Source organism: Ursus americanus, chromosome 27 (assembly GCF_024610735.1).
Source record: "Ursus americanus isolate L20-20 chromosome 27, mUrsAme1.1.p, whole genome shotgun sequence".
Taxonomy (NCBI): domain Eukaryota; kingdom Metazoa; phylum Chordata; class Mammalia; order Carnivora; family Ursidae; genus Ursus; species Ursus americanus.
Window position 1 is genome coordinate 7,957,411 of NC_142153.1, and position 16,253 is coordinate 7,973,663.

The window sequence follows — 16,253 nt, forward strand, 5'->3', positions numbered from 1 at the left end:
ATGGTAAAAATGATTTCATGTCATGTATTTTTTTCACAATAAAAAGAAATTTTCAAGTATATACCAACAATCCATCGATATAAAAAAAGGATAATACAAAAAGCCTACAGCAAATATCATTCTCAATGGGGAAAAGCTGAAAGCCTTTCCCTTAAGATCAGGAACACGACAAGGATGCCCACTCTCACCATTATTGTTCAACATAGTATCAGAAGTCCTAGCAACAGCAATCAGACAACAAAAAAGAATAAAAGGTATTCAAAGTTGCAAAGAAGAAGTCAAACTCTTTCTCTTCGCAGACGACATGATACTTCATATGGAAAACCCAAAAGACTCCACCCCCAAATTACTAGAATTTATAGAGCAATTCAAAAATGTGGCAGGATACAAAATGAAAGCTCAGAAATCAGTTGCATTTCTATACACAATGAGACTGAAGAAAGAGAAATTAGGGAATTGATTCCATTTACAATAGCCCCAAAAATCATAAGATATCATGGAATAACTTAACCTGAGAGGTAAAGGATCTATACTCTAGAAAGTACAGAACACTGATGAAAGAAATTGAAGAAGAAACAAAAAGATGGAAAAACATTCCATGCTCATGGATTGGAAGAATAAACATAGTTAAAATGTCCCTGCTACCCAGAGCAATCTACAATTTCAATGCCATCGGGATCAAAATACCAATGACATTTTTCAAAGAGCTGGAACAAACAATCCTAAAATTTGTGTGGAGCCAGAAGAGACCCCAAATCACCAAGGAAATGTTGAAAAAGAAAAACAAAGCTGGGGGCATCACCTTGCCTGATTTCAAGCTATACTACAAAGCTGTGATCACAAAGACAGCATGGTACTGACACAAAAACAGACACATAGACCAATGGAACAGAATAGAGACTCCAGAAATGGACCCTCGGGCCTGTCCACTAATCTTTGACAAAGCAGGAAAAAACATCCAGTGGAAAAAGGACAGTCTCTTCAATAAATGGTGCTGGGAAAATGGGACAGCTATATACAAAAGAATGAAACTTGACCACTCTCTCACACCATACATAAAGGTAAATTACAAATGGATGAAAGACCTCAATGTGAGACAGGAATCCATCAAAATCATAGAGGAGAACATAGCCTGTAACCTCTTCGACATCGGCCACAGCAACTTCTTTCATGACATGTCTCCAGAGGCAAGAGAAACAAAAGAAAAAATGAACTTGTGGGACTTCATCAAGATAAAACATTTCTGCACAGAGAAGGAAACAGTCATGAAAACAAAGAAGTAACCCACAGAATGGGAGAAGATATTTGCAAATGAAACTACAGATAAAAGGCAGTTACCCAAGATCTATAGAGAACTTCTCAAACTCAATACACGAGAAACAAATAAACAAATCAAAAAATGGGCAGAAGATATGAACAGACATTTTTCCAATGAAGACATACAAATGGCTAACAGACACATGAAAACATGTTCAAAATCATTAGCCATCAGGGAAATTTAAATCAAAACCACATTGAGATACCACCTTACGTGGGTTAGAATGGAAAAATTGACAAGGCAAGAAACAACAAATGTTGGAGAGGATGTGGAGGAAGGGGAACCCTCTTACACTGTTGGTGGGAATGCAAGTTGGTACAGCCACTTTGGAAAACAGTGTGGAGGTCCCTTAAAAAGTTAAAAATAGAGCTACCCTTTGACCCAGCAATTGCACTACTGGGTATTTACCCCAAAGATACAGAAGTAGTGAAGAGAAGGGCCATATGCACCCCAATGTTCATAGCAGCATTGTCCATGACAGCTAAACTGTGGAGGGAGCCAAGTTGCCCTTCAACAGATGAATGGATAAAGAAGATGTGGTCCATAATACAATGGAGTATTACTCAGCCATCAGAAAGAACGATTACCCAACATTTGCAGCAACATGGACAGCACCGGAGGAGATTATGCTAAGTGAAATAGGTCAAGCAGAGAAAGACAATTATCATATGGTTTCACTAATTTATGGAACATAAGAAAGAGCAGGGAGATCGGTAGGAGAAGGAAGGGAAGAATGAAGGGGGGGTAAACAGAAGGGAGAATGAACCACGAGAGGCTGTGGACTCTGGGAAACAAACTGAGGTCTTCAGAGGGGAGAGGGGTGGGGGATTGGGATAGGCTGGTGATGGGTATTAAGGAGGGCACGTATCGCATGGAGCACTGGGTGTTATACACAAACAATGAATCATGGAACACTACATCAAAAACTAATGATGTACTGTGTGGTGACTAACATAACATAATAAAAAATTAAAAAAAAAAAAAGATAACACACCATGGCCAAGTTGTATTTTTTCCAGAAATGCGAGGCTGGAAATTAATTATTGTAATGTACTATATCAATAAACTAAAGGACAAAAAAAATGATCATTGCAACAAACACAGAAATGGACAAGAAAAATCTAGCATTCAACTCTTGATTTAAAAAAAAAAAACTTTGCAAAGTGGCTAACAGAAGTGGAACTTCCTTAACCTAATAAGGAGGATTATGAAAAACCATAGTTAACATCATCCTTAATAATGAGAAACTCAATGCTCAACCCCTAAGATAGGGAACAAGTCAGAATATATGCCCTGAGTACTTCCACTCAATATTGTACTGGAAGTACTACTCAGGAAAAATAGCCAAGAAGAAAAAACAAAAGGCATATAGATTGTAAATTAAGAAATTAAAATATATCCATTTCCTAAGACATTTTCTGATATATAGAAATTCTAGGAATCCACAAAACATGCTTACTAGAATTAATAAAGAATTTTAGCAAGGTTGCAAGATAAAGGTTCAATATTCAAAATCAACTGATATCTACACACTAGCAATGAACAATGAAATTTGAAAAAAATCCTATTTATAATAACATCAAAAAGAATATCAAGAGATATATTTAACAGAAGTATAGAGCTTGTATACTGATAATTACAAAACTATAAAATATTTAGTTAAAATTAAGTAAGATACAAATATTGGAAAAACATTGCATGTCTGTGGATTGGTAACCTTATTATAGTTGATGTAATATTACACCTCAAATTGATGTACAAATTCAACACAAAATTACTGTCAAAATTCCACAGCTGACTTTTTTGCAGAAATTGACAAGTTGATTCTGAAATTCAAGAAATGCAAGAGACCTAGGATATCCAAAATAACCTTAAAAAGAAAAAAAAAGTGGATTGCTCGCATCCCTGGTTTCTAAACTACAAAGCTACAGTAATCAAGACAGTGTGCTACTGACATAAGTATATATATGTGTAGATCAATGGAGTAGAACTGATGGTCCAGAAATAAACCCTTAAACTTTTACAATCAAGTGATTTTTCAGCAGAGATGCCAAGTCCATTAAATGGGGGAGTAATCATCTGTTCAACAGTGATGCTGAAACAATTGGGTACCCACACGCTAAAGAATTAAGTTGGAACCATTTTTCACACCATATACAAACTAACTCAAAATGGATTCTAGACCCAAATTTAAGAGGAAAACATATAAAACTCCCAGAAAAAAGGGGGGGGAGTAAATCAGCACCTTGGATTAAGCAATGCTTTCTTGTTTATAACACCCAAATCACAAGCAGACACACACAAAAATAGATAATTTGAACCTCATGAGAATTAAAACTTTGCATTTCAAAGGTGGCTATCAGAAAAGGGATGACATAATCTACACAAAGAAATAAAAGATTTGCAAAACATGAATTTAGCAATAAACTGAATACAGATTAAATAAAAACTATTACAGCTCAATAATTAAAAAGACAACCCAATTAAAAAAAATAGCTGACTAGGATGTAAACAGATATCTCTCCAAACAAGACATTCGAATGGTCAATAAGCACATGAAAAGATGCTCATCATTAGTCTTCAGGTAAATGCAAATCAAAGCCACAAGATACCACTTCACACTCATTAGGTCATCGACAGAATAACATGGATATCAATTCAACTAAAATTAATGTAGGAGTTAATTTATTAATCTGGTCTTAAGTTCGTATGGAGAAGAACCATGTCAACACGTATGAAGAAGATACAAAAGCCTAAGATGACTTATCTTTGAGATCTTAAAATAATTATACATGGAGAGAAATTAAAATACTGTAAGATTGGCAAGGTGAAGAAACATGACCGGGAGCATGAGAAACATTCACATTTTTAGGTTTAAAAACAACCAACCAGCCAAGCACACACTTAATTTTTAGCAGATAACTGCATTGCAGTGTATTTGAGAGTATTAAGTTGGGGCCGTAAAGGTGATCATCAATATGCTATAATATTAAACTGGATATGCATCAAACAACACACACACAATCACATACACCCTCTCCCTCCCTCCCCTAGCCTCAGGCAACTATTAATTTACTTTCTGTCTTTATATATTGGCCTATTCTGTAAGCTAAATATAGGTGGAATCAGAATCTGTTGGGTCTTTTGTGACCAGCTTTCTTAGCTTAGCATAGGTTTTCAGAATCTATTCACATTTAGCAAATATCATCACTTCATTCATTTTTTTAAATTAAATAATATTCTGCATTTTGTTCACTCATTCATCAGTTGATGGACATTTGGGTTGTTTCTACATTTTGGTTATTATGAATAATGGTATGATGCAAATTTCTATTTAAGGTTTTGTGGGGACGTATTTTCAGTTCTTTTGGGTATATATACTGAGGGTTAAACTGCTATGTTCAAGATTTTGAGGAACTTCCAAATTGCTTTCTAAAGCAGCTGTACTATTTCATATCTAGCAATGCATGAGTTTGGATCTTGCCATATCCTCACAAACATTGCTGTTGTCTTTGAATTATGGCTATCCTAGTGAATGTGAACAAGTATCATACTGTGGTCTTAATTTCCATTTCCTTAATGACTAATGATCTTGAGCATCTTTCATGTGATTTGCCATTTCTATGTCTTTTTTTCCCCGGAAATGTCTATTCAATTTTTTTTCCTTATTTGTTAAACTACATTGTCTTTTTATTGTTGAGTTGAATGTTTCTTATGTATTCTGTATATGTCCATTATTAAAAATATGGTTCACAAATATATTCTCCCATTCCTTGAGCTGCCTTTTCACTTTCTTGGTGATTTTCTTTGAAGAACAAAAGTTCTTTAAATTTTTGAAGTCCAAATGATTCCTTTTTCATCACCTCTGCTTTGGGTGTCTTATCTAAGAAAACATTGCTTAATGCAAGGTCACTAAGATTTATGCCTATGTTTTCCTCTAAAAGCTTTGTAGTTTTAGCTCTTACATTTAGGTCTACAATATAAGTTAATTTTTGTGTTTGGTGTGAGGTAGGGTTTCAAATTCATTCTTTTCCTGTGAATGTACACTTGTTCAAGCACATTTATTGAAAATATTTAAAGGGTATATTTGCTCATTACAGAATGCTAGGTGGGCAGTTATTTTCTTTTTAGCACTTAAGAAGTGTCTTTACTTTGTCATCTGGCTTCTGTAATTGTTGACAAGAAATCTGACTCACACTTACTTTAAAAGTTATTGTTTCTCCCACTTTAGCTGTTTTGTTTTCATCTTTTCTTTTTTTTTGTAGTAGTTTTACTATGATGTCTTTATGTGTTTTTTCTTCAAAGACATTCTTGAGATTCTTAGAGCATCATGAATTTGTGGGAATACCTTTCATTTTGAAAATTATTGGTTCTTATCTCTTTAAATATTGCTACTTTCCATTCTCTATTTTATCTTTTAATTGACTCTGAGTTAGGCGTATTGAGTAAGGTAGATGATCACTAAAATCTAATCAGGCAATTAAATGGGCCAAGGCTGATGTACAGTCTTACTCTTTTTTTTTATTATTTTAATGTTTTTTTATTATATTATATTAGTCACCATACAGTACATCCCTGGTTTCTGATGTAAAGTTCGATGATTCATTAGTTGCGTATAACACCCAGTGCACCATGCAATACGTGCCCTCCTTACTACCCATCACCAGCCTATCCCATTCCCCCACCCCTCTCCCCTCTGAAGCCCTCAGTTTGTTTCTCAGAGTCCATAGTCTCTCATGCTTCATTCCCCCTTCTGATTACCCGCCCTTTCTTTATTCCTTTCTTCCCCTACCGATCTTCCTAGTTCTTATGTTCCATAGATGAGAGAAATCATATGATAATCGTCTTTCTCTGCTTGTGTACAGTCTTATTCTGGATCTGCTTTATTATCTTAGGTGTGACCCTTGTAAGCTACTGATTGATAGCCTTGTCAATATTTGTTTTCACTGTAAGTCTGCCTGAGATAAATTCTTGCCATTTAGAGAATCTCAGAACAGCTTCCTAGTCTACTAACATAGGCACTTCAAAATGTAGTGAAATCTTTTAGAAGACTAAGGTTTTCTGGTGGCAAGCCTCTTCCACCATTTGGTCTTTGATTATCGTGTGACTGCAGGGAAGTTCATAATGCCTTTTTAATGTTTTTAACCTAATTGACCAAATTGCTGAGCAGCTTCAGAGCTCCAAAAATGCCTCATGGAAAAAATTTTCTATGGTTTTGACAGTCCCCTTAAATTTCAACTGCTAAAATTTGCTATTTTTTTCTTTCTAATAAAAGATCTCTGCCTAATCCAAACCTGATCTCCAAATTTCAAAATCTCCAAATGTCTCTAGGAAAAAAATTGCCTAACAGTGGTCCCCTAAAATATGCAAGCTTTCTCTCCTGTCATGGTTTAAACAATTAGCTGTCTTTGGTTTCACTGTAGTCTAATGCCTTTTAAAATATCATCAATAGGGTGCCTGAGTATCTCAGTCGTTAAGAATCTGCCTTTTGTCCAGGTCCTGATCCCAGAGTCCTGGGATCGAGCCCCACATCAGGCTCCTCCACTGGAAGCCTGCTTCTTCTTCTCCCACTCCCCCTGCTTGTGTTCCCTCTCTCACTGCCTCTCTGTCAAATAAGTAAATAAAATATTTAAAAATTAATAAATAAAATAAAATATCATCAATAAAATGTATCTTAATTTTTCTAGTTATTTTCCCACAGTTACATCCATCACTACTTGCTACACCCTTTCTCTAAACTTAATATTTAGTACAGGTTTTATATTTAATGTAATTGCTAAATATTTAAATGTAAATAAGCTGTCTTAGTATTTATTGTCCTATTCTATGTTCTTTTTTAACTTTGTTCTTGTCTTCTTTGGAATTAATCAAGTATCGTTATTGTTTTTGTTTTTCTCCTTTATGAGCTTGTAGTTTCACATTATTTTATTATTATTATTGTAGCTGTCTTAAATTACAAAATGAATACTTGACATGCCAATATTTAATTTCACTTTGCGCTACATTTTGTTGGAATGATTGAGTTTTGTTTCAGGTTTTTTTTTTTCTTGGCGAAACTATATTTTTCTATTTTTATTCTTCTAGGGATTAACATTTTTGACATATTAATAACTCCATTTCATACTGTTCTTTATATTCTAAAATATGTATACTTTGAGAGATATGTATCTTAGAAAAAAATGAATTTTACTAATTTCTATGATGATTTATTCTTCTTGCTTAATTCTTCTATCTCCTGGTTTAGTTTCCCTTTTTTTTGGATATCATTCACAACCAATTCTTATAGAAATAAATTTGGAAAGCAAATTATAGGAGTTCAAATGTGTGCTTTCATATACTTTTTGTTTGTTTGTTTGTTTCTACCTATTTAACATTGGGTGAAATTTGCAATTCTATCTGCCAGCTTAAACAGAAGTTCTACCTTTTCAATGATCTAACCAATATGCTTATTTTTACATTTTAACCAGTATACCTTTCAAATCAAGATTTTCTTTTCCTTTCTCTTTCTCTATTTATCTATATGTATGTATAGATAGATACAGATAGGCAGATGATATAGATGAAAAGATAGAGATGCTAGTGATGGATAAGAGATAGGTAGGGATAGATGATAGAAAGAAAGAAAGAAAAAGAAAGAAAGAAAAAGAAAGAAAGAAAGAAAGAAAGAAAGAAAGAAAGAAAGAAAGAAAGAAAGAAAGAAAGAGAAAGAAAGAAAGGAAGGAAGGAAGAAAGAAAGAAAGAAAGAAAGAAAGAAAGATGATAGATGATAGATAGATAGATATAGATAGATGATAGATAGATAGATAGATAGATAGATAGATAGATAGATAGATAGATAGATAGATAGATAGATTAGATAGCTAGCTGGATAGATAGATGATAGAGATATCTTTCTTCAAAACTTCCTTGTGGTTCAAATCACCCAGTTCCTTGGGAGAGCATTTTAGCATTATATAAGTTTCTTTCCTTGTATTTTGTGTTGCCTTTCTTCAAACCAATAGTCAGTCCATGTTATTGTATGTTTATTTTGGGAGTTGATAATCACTTTGCAACTCCCTTTTTACACAGAAATTAGAAATTAGAGTAGGCATTTACCTGTTACCATTGAGAAAATGTTGACCTACCCGGCTATTTATATGAGTATCCTGAATATTTCCTCTGTCAATTGCTCTTGCTTCTTCTGATATAGACATGCCATGCTGCTGCTCTTGCTGCTGTCTCCATCTTCTTCAGCAAATGATTCTGTGTGTATTTTGTACATGGTTTTCCTTTTTGTTTTCAACCTTGGTGCACATCATCTTTTAATGATTTCATAGTTAGTGGATCTTCATGACCCCTTTTTCGGATTTTCATAAACTATCCTTGTAGTTCCCTGGTGTGAATGTGTGTATCTGGCTGTGTGTATCTGCATGTGTGATTTAAATTGTACTCATATGCCAACTTACATATGACATTTAATGTCCATAGCCATATGTATTTATATTTACTAAGAAAACTGTGCATATGGAGTGAAAGAGGGAAGTGTAACTTATGCTCAGTCTGCTTTCTTCCTTCTCAAATGAAGATCCCATAGACTTTGAATGTTTCTCTTTCTTATTTTGTGGAAATAATGCGTAACTTTAATTCCAGACAAATTGTCTGATTTTTTTACAGTATTCCTTACTTTTTTCTGTAATCCTTTAAAGTATTTATACTAAAAATCACATTATTTTTTTAAAATCACAATTATGTATCAATATCTATTTTTTTGGTTTCCAGAAAAATGCATACATGGGATATCAAATTATAATAAATACCTTCACCAAATATAGCTGTACATTGTTTTATCCCACTTCTACAACTTCCATTCACACAGAGCCACTGATTCTCTCCACATGGATGCCCATTCTGAACAAAAAAGTTATCTTGACATGTTGCAGATGATCCATTGCAATATTCAGGGAGATCACATTCATCAGTGGGAGGCCTACACATGTCTCCTTTTGCCGCATACTGATAGGGTGAAGTAAATAACATTGAATAAAGCAGAATGTGAACATATAAGTATTATGAAGATGATGAATTTGTTCATGAAGGTAATATAAAAAATTTAAAAAGGCTCTTTACCTGACAATCTGTACAGCATTCACCAGTATCACAAATTGAGCCAGGTTTTAGCATACATGTTTCAGGATTACAGCATGAGTTTGACTTAGCCTCACAATCCTGAAAGGCAAATCAAATGTTCTGAAGTATCTCCCAACTTATACTTGCATTAGACAGATATTTTAATGATAACTGTATATTATATAATTTTCAGATAGATGCTTAAATCACATATTGGTGAACATAAAAAAATGAAGCCACTTATTCATTTATGTAGCAGATATTTATTAGTTACTACACTCTGCTATACTGTATATCCCTAGAGTAGATTTGACACTGTTGGTTGTAGGGGTTTCTGAAACCCTGGAGTCCACCAAAGGCAAGACATCAAGCTCTCTGGTGCTTGTAGACAAAGACATAGTTAAATACAAGACATAAAATAAACAGAAGCTATGATTTATCAATTTCATTACAATGACCAGTTCTTAATCAACTCTTATGAATCTGTTGTGTTTTAATAAGTTTGTAACTTTTATGGGATGTCCAAAGTTTACTTTACTTTTATTTTTTATTTTTTTCTTTTATAAAATGTCTTATTTAAATTCAATTTAGTTAACATATAGTGTATTATTAGTTTCAGGGGTAGAATTTAGTGATTCATCAGTTGCATATAAAACACAGTGCTCATTTACATCAAGTGCCCTCCTTAATGCCCATTACCCGATTATGACATCCACCCCCCACCTCCCCTCCAGCACCCCTCAGTTTGTTTCCTCTAGTTAAGAGCCTCTTATGGTTTGCCTCCTCTCTGTTTCTATCTTATTTATAAGGTAAAATATGTAAGATATATTATATATTTTATAAGATAAAATTAGCTTCTTCTATGTGTAGCTTTATGTCCTTTGTCAAATTTGGGGAATTTTAAACATTATGTTTTCTTTTTTTTTATAATAATAATATTTTTTATTATATTATGTTAGTCACCATACAGTACATCCCTAGTTTTTGAGGTAAAGTTCCATGATTCATTACTTGTGTATAACACCCAGTGCACCATGCAATACATGCCCTCCTTAATACCCATCACCAGCCTATCCCATTCCCCTATCCCCCTCCCCTCTGAAGCCCTCAGTTTTTTCCCAGAGTCCATACTTTACTTTTAATCCTCTAAAGACAAAGAACTAGAAAATTATATTTCTAAACATGATTGAAATTATCACCTTTATATCACCTACCTATATCTTATTATGCCTTAATTAATGCTATGATTTATCCATGACCAGTGATTTTTTAAAATTTTTGATTATTATGCTTAGATAAGAGAAGGCTAGAGAACAATGCTTACACACACACACACACACACACACACACACACACACACTTACTTTTTAAATTCCCCCAGGATTTGGAACAGGGTTAATTGGACAAAAATCTCAATAAGTTACACAAAAATAAATCATGCATTTCATTAATCTTAATATGAGTTATAGCACCATACTTACTAGGGTAAACTAAATTTGCAGTATTTTCCAGAACTATTCTGCCTAATCAATGTCATTGTCATTGTTATCTATATGGGATTCCAGAGAATGAAGTAATATCACAGGGACTGGCTCAATTATATGATAGTTAATAGAGCTAAGATACACAACTGTGAAGTTTTACTAGAAATTTTCAGAGTTTCTATTCAGACCCAAACAAGAAAAGACAAGTGGATACTGGGAATAATTTCTTAAAAACACATCATTCAACTAGGTATCTAAAAGCTCACTTTCGTACTGGGGATGATACCCATGTGTGACTTTAGCTACTGCTGTAGGGAACACTGAACTCCTTTTGTGTCTTGATTTTCTCACATCCATAAGCCCATTATGAGTCTCACGATCTCTCTCCCTTACTGCATTCCTTTTATCTCAACTCTTCCACCTCCCACCAATCCAGCAGCTTTATCTAAGGCTTTTGTGGGTTAGAAAACATGCTTTTATTGATTATATATGGTCCAAACACTTTTTACTTAAATATTGACCTGTATTAAAATTTTCAAAGCCACAAGTATGCCTCATTTTCTTGTAAATTTGTGAAAACTTTATATATCTATTTTCCTGAACGCCAGCAGATCTTAGGTTTGGAAAAAATATGGCCATACCTTATTTTATTGCGCTTCACCTCATTGCACTTTGCAGATATTACATACGAATTGAAGGTGGCAACCCTACATTGAGCAAATCTATCAACGTCATTTTTCCAACAGTCTCTGTGTCACATTTGGTAATTCTTGAAGTATTTCAAACTTTTTCATTATTATTATTATATTTGTTATGGTGATCTGTTTTCAGTGATTTTTTATTTTACTATTGCAATTTTGGGGAGTGTCATGAACCATGCCCATATAAGACAATAAACTTAATTGTGTATGTTCTGACTGTTCCACTGATAAGCAGCTGCTCCTCTCTCCCCCTCTTCTCAGGCCTCCCTATTCCCTGATACACAACAACATTGAAATAAGGCCAATTAATAACCCTACAATGCTAAGTGTTCAAGTTAAAGGAAGAGTCTCATGTTTCTCACTTAAGTCAAAAGCTGGAAATTATTAAGCTTAGTGAGGAAAGCATGTTGAAAGCTAAGATAGGCCAAAAGCCAGGACTCTTACACCAAAAAGTTAGCTAAGTTTTGATGCAAAGGAAACATTCTTGAAGGAAATTTAAAGTACTGCTCCAGCGATACCTGACTGATAAGGAAGCAAAATGGCCTTATTGTTAATGTGGAGAAAGTTTTAGTGGTCTGGATAGAAGATCAAACCAACCATAACATTCCCTTAAGCCAAAGCCTCATCCAGAACAAAGCCCTAATTCTTTTCAATTCTATGAAGGCTGAGAGAGGGGAGGAGGCTGCAGAAGACCCTGAAGCTGGCAGAGATTGGTTCATGAGGTTTAAGAAGCCATACCCATCACATAAGAGTGCAAAGTTAAGTAGCAAGTGTTGATGTAGAAGCTGTAACAAGCTATCTAGAAGATTGACTAAAATAATTAATGAAGGCGGCTACACTAAACAACAGGTCTTCAATGTGGATAAAACAGTCTTCCATTAAAAGATGTCACCTAGGATTTCATAGGTAGGATGGAGAAGGTAATGCCTGGTTTCAAAGCTTCAAAGTACAGGCCGACTTTCTTGTCAGTGGTTAATGGAGCTGGTGACTTTTAGCTGAAGTTAATACTAATTTACCATTTCAAAACTTCTAGGGCCCTTAAAAATTTGCTAAATCTACTCTGTCTGTACCCTATAAATGTAAAGTCCAGATGACAGCACATCTGTTTACAACAAAGTGTAGTGAATATTTTAAGGCCACTGTTGAGACACACTCACTGTTCAGAATAAAAGAATCCTTTCAAAATATTACTGCTCATTGACAATGCACCTGGTTACCCAAGAGTTCTGTTGGAGATGTACAATGAGATTAATGTTGTTTTTATGATTGCTAACACAACATCCACTCTGCAGTCCATTGATCAAGGAGTAACTTTAACTTACATTTCATAACGTTATAATTGCAATACATAAGTGATTTCTCTAACAGACCTGAGCAAAACAAGTTGAAAACTTTGTGGAGAGGACCACAGTAGGTACCATGAAAAGCATTCAGAAAGCATTAACAGAAGTTTGGAACAAGTTGATTCCAACCCTCATGAATGACTTTGAGGGGGTCAAGACTCAGTGGAGGAAGTAACTATAGGTGCGGTGGAAATAGCAAGAAAACTAGAATTGGAAGTGAAGCCTAAAACTGTGACTGAATCACTGAAATCTCATGATAAAATTTTGACAAGGATTTGCTTCTGATGGATAAGGAAAGAAAAGTGGTTTCTTGAGACGGAATCTACTCCCGCTGAAGACGCTGTGAAGATTGTTGAAATGACAAGATTTAAAATATTACATAAATTTAGTTGATTAAACAGCAGCAGATCTTGAGAGGATTGACTCCAATCTGAAAAAATTTCTACTGTGAGTAAAACATCATCAAATACCATTGCATGCTTACAGAGAAACTGTTCATGAAAGAGTCCATCAATGCAAGAAATTTCATTGTTGTCTTATTTTAGAAACTGCCTCATAGGGCACCTGGGTGGCTCAGCTGTTAAGTGTCTGCCTTCCGCTCAGGTCATGATCCCAGGGTCCTGGGATAGAGCCCCATGTTGGGCTCCCTGCTTTGGTGGGAAGCCTGCTTCTCCCTCTCCCATCCCCTTGCTTGTGTTCCTTCTTGCTGTTTTTCTGTCAAATAAATCAAATCTTAAGAAAGAAAAAAAGAAGAAAGAAGAAAGAAAGAAAGAAAGAAAGAAAGAAAGAAAGAAAGAAAGAAAGAAACTCCCACAGCCACCCCAACCTTCAACAACCGCCAGCCTGATCAGTCAGCAGCCATCAGCATTGAGGCAAGGTTGTGACTTGCTGAAAGCTCAGATGATGATTGGCACTTTTTTATTTTTTATTCTTTTTAATTTTTTATTATGTTATGTTAGTCACCACACAGTACATCATTAGTTTTTGATGTAGTGTTCTATGATTCATTGTTTGTGTATAACACCCAGTGCTCCATGCAATACGTGCCCTCCTTAATACCCATCACCGGTCTATCCCATTCCCCCATCCCCCTCCCCTCTGAAGCCCTCAGTTTGTTTCCCAGAGTCCATAGTCTCTCAGGCTTCATTCCCCCTTCTCTTTACCCCCCCTTCATTCTTCTCTTCCTTCTCCTACCGATCTCCCTGCTATTTCTTATGTTCCATAAATGAGTGAAACCATATGATAATTGTCTTTCTCTGCCTGACTTATTTCACTTAGCATAGTCTCCTCCAGTCCCATCCATGTTGCTGCAAATGTTGGGTAATCGTTCTTTCTGATGGCTGAGTAATACTCCATTGTATTATGGACCACATCTTCTTTATCCAGTCATCTGTTGAAGGGCATCTTGGCTCCTTCCACAGTTTAGCTGTTGTGGACAATGCTGCTATGAACATTGGGGTGCATATGGCCCTTCTCTTCACTACTTCTGTATCTTTGGGGTAAATACCCAGTAGTGTAATTACTGGGTCATAGGGTAGCTCTATTTTTAACTTTTTGAGGGACCTCCACACTGTTTTCCAAAATGGCTGTACCAACTTGCATTCCCACCAATAGTGTAAGAGGGTTCTCCTTTCTCCACATCCTCTCGAACATTTGTTGTTTCCTGCCTTGTCAATTTTTACCATTCTAACTGGTGTAAGGTGGTATCTCAATGTGGTTTTGATTTGAATTTCCCTGATGAGCACTTTTTTAGGGAACAAAAAGTATCAGCAAAGGTATTTAGCAAAAAAAAAAAAGTATTTTTAATTAAGATATGAACCTTGTCTTTTAGACATAATTCTATTTCACACTTAATTGACTATAGGTAAACATATAACTTTTATATGCACCAGGAAACCAAAATTTATTGTGATATTCACTTTATTGTGATGGCCTGGAACCAAACCCACAGTGTCTCGGAGGTATGCTTGTGCTCAGGAAGAACACACTCAAGAGGGAAAGTAAAACTTAGGTCAACTCCGTTAGAGAACTAATGACCTTGAAAATCACCTGTATGGATAATCTACAAACCACTGAATCCATATACTGATATATGTGTGCACTTATCAGTTTATTTCAATATAAAGGTGAGTTTGATGTATTAGGGAAAATGGCAGCATAATACTATAAAAATTTGTTTATAATTTTTCATGTAATTCTGCTATATAGTCTTCCAAATTAGTACTAACCTCTTCATTTCCACAGTCACATTGTTCTCCTTGTTCCACTTGTCCATTACCACAAACCGCAGCTTTGTATGATGCATCTAAGTGTGGCTGATTTTGAAGACATTGGGACTTTGGCTTTGAAATAAAATGTGCAAAATCCTCCATGCTGCAGTTACTGAAGACCTTCACACCACTGGAATGACTAAACATACATCGAACTTCACATTTTTATGTAGGTATTTCTTCATAAATTGCCTAGACTTGGAATAAACCTATTTAATAGCATTCCACAAGAATTAAAATGCTCAATTTTGTTAGTGTCAAACTCATTTTCTGTACAAAAGAAGTCAATTGTGCAAGAACTTACATTAAATATTTTAGTTAGAATTAAATAATAAAATTTTATTGTTTCTTATGTTACACTCACTCATGACATTATTTTCTCTTATAGTTCCTACTTCACAAAGTATGCCATCTGTTTCATTTGTTGCTTCTTTTTCTTTTCATGACTCCTAAATATTACAATAGCCTGTATTAACAAAGAGCTTGGGCTTTTCACTTCTTTTATCTATACTTATTCATAAATAATCTTACTCAGTACTGCATTTTGAATAACACCTATACTTGATAGCTCAGATAGTTGTTTCTCTAACTTAAATATATTGCTTAAACTCGAGTCTAGTATCCAGTCTTTATTCAAACAGAGATAACATTTCTAAGCACACATCTAAAATACTACTCTTTTAAATTTACTACTTTTTATTATTTATTTATTATTTATTTTAAATTACTACTCTTTATTCTTTTAGTGACATTTATTTTTCTTTAAAATATTTATTAATAACTGAAATATTATTTGCTCATTATCTTCTCCTACTAGTTTTTCAGCTCCAGGAGAAAAGACATTCCAATCCCTTTGTTCTCTAGCACAGAGTACAGATCTCAATGATTTTTTTTTAAATAAATTCTATGATGGAACCCATCTGTTGTAAATAGTCATGCTTTGGTTGCTGTTACATTATGAATTTTAATATTCTGCATAGTATTAACATGTGAAAAGATTATATTCATAAAGGTTTATAATTTGATGACAG

General features: G+C 34.5%; 1 protein-coding gene across 2 annotated transcripts in view; it reads right to left on the bottom strand.

The window, feature by feature from the left end:
- ADAM2 (ADAM metallopeptidase domain 2) overlaps window positions 1-16,253 on the bottom strand; it is a 123,058-nt gene that overhangs the window by 54,241 nt on the left and 52,564 nt on the right. For both annotated transcript variants that reach the window (XM_045779188.2, XM_087856324.1), the window contains exons 12-14: window positions 15,181-15,361; window positions 9,425-9,523; window positions 9,115-9,310 (exon numbers count right to left, since the gene is read on the bottom strand). In XM_045779188.2, the coding sequence (XP_045635144.2) occupies window positions 9,115-9,310; window positions 9,425-9,523; window positions 15,181-15,361 (476 nt within the window). The remainder of the gene's footprint in view (window positions 1-9,114; window positions 9,311-9,424; window positions 9,524-15,180; window positions 15,362-16,253) is intronic.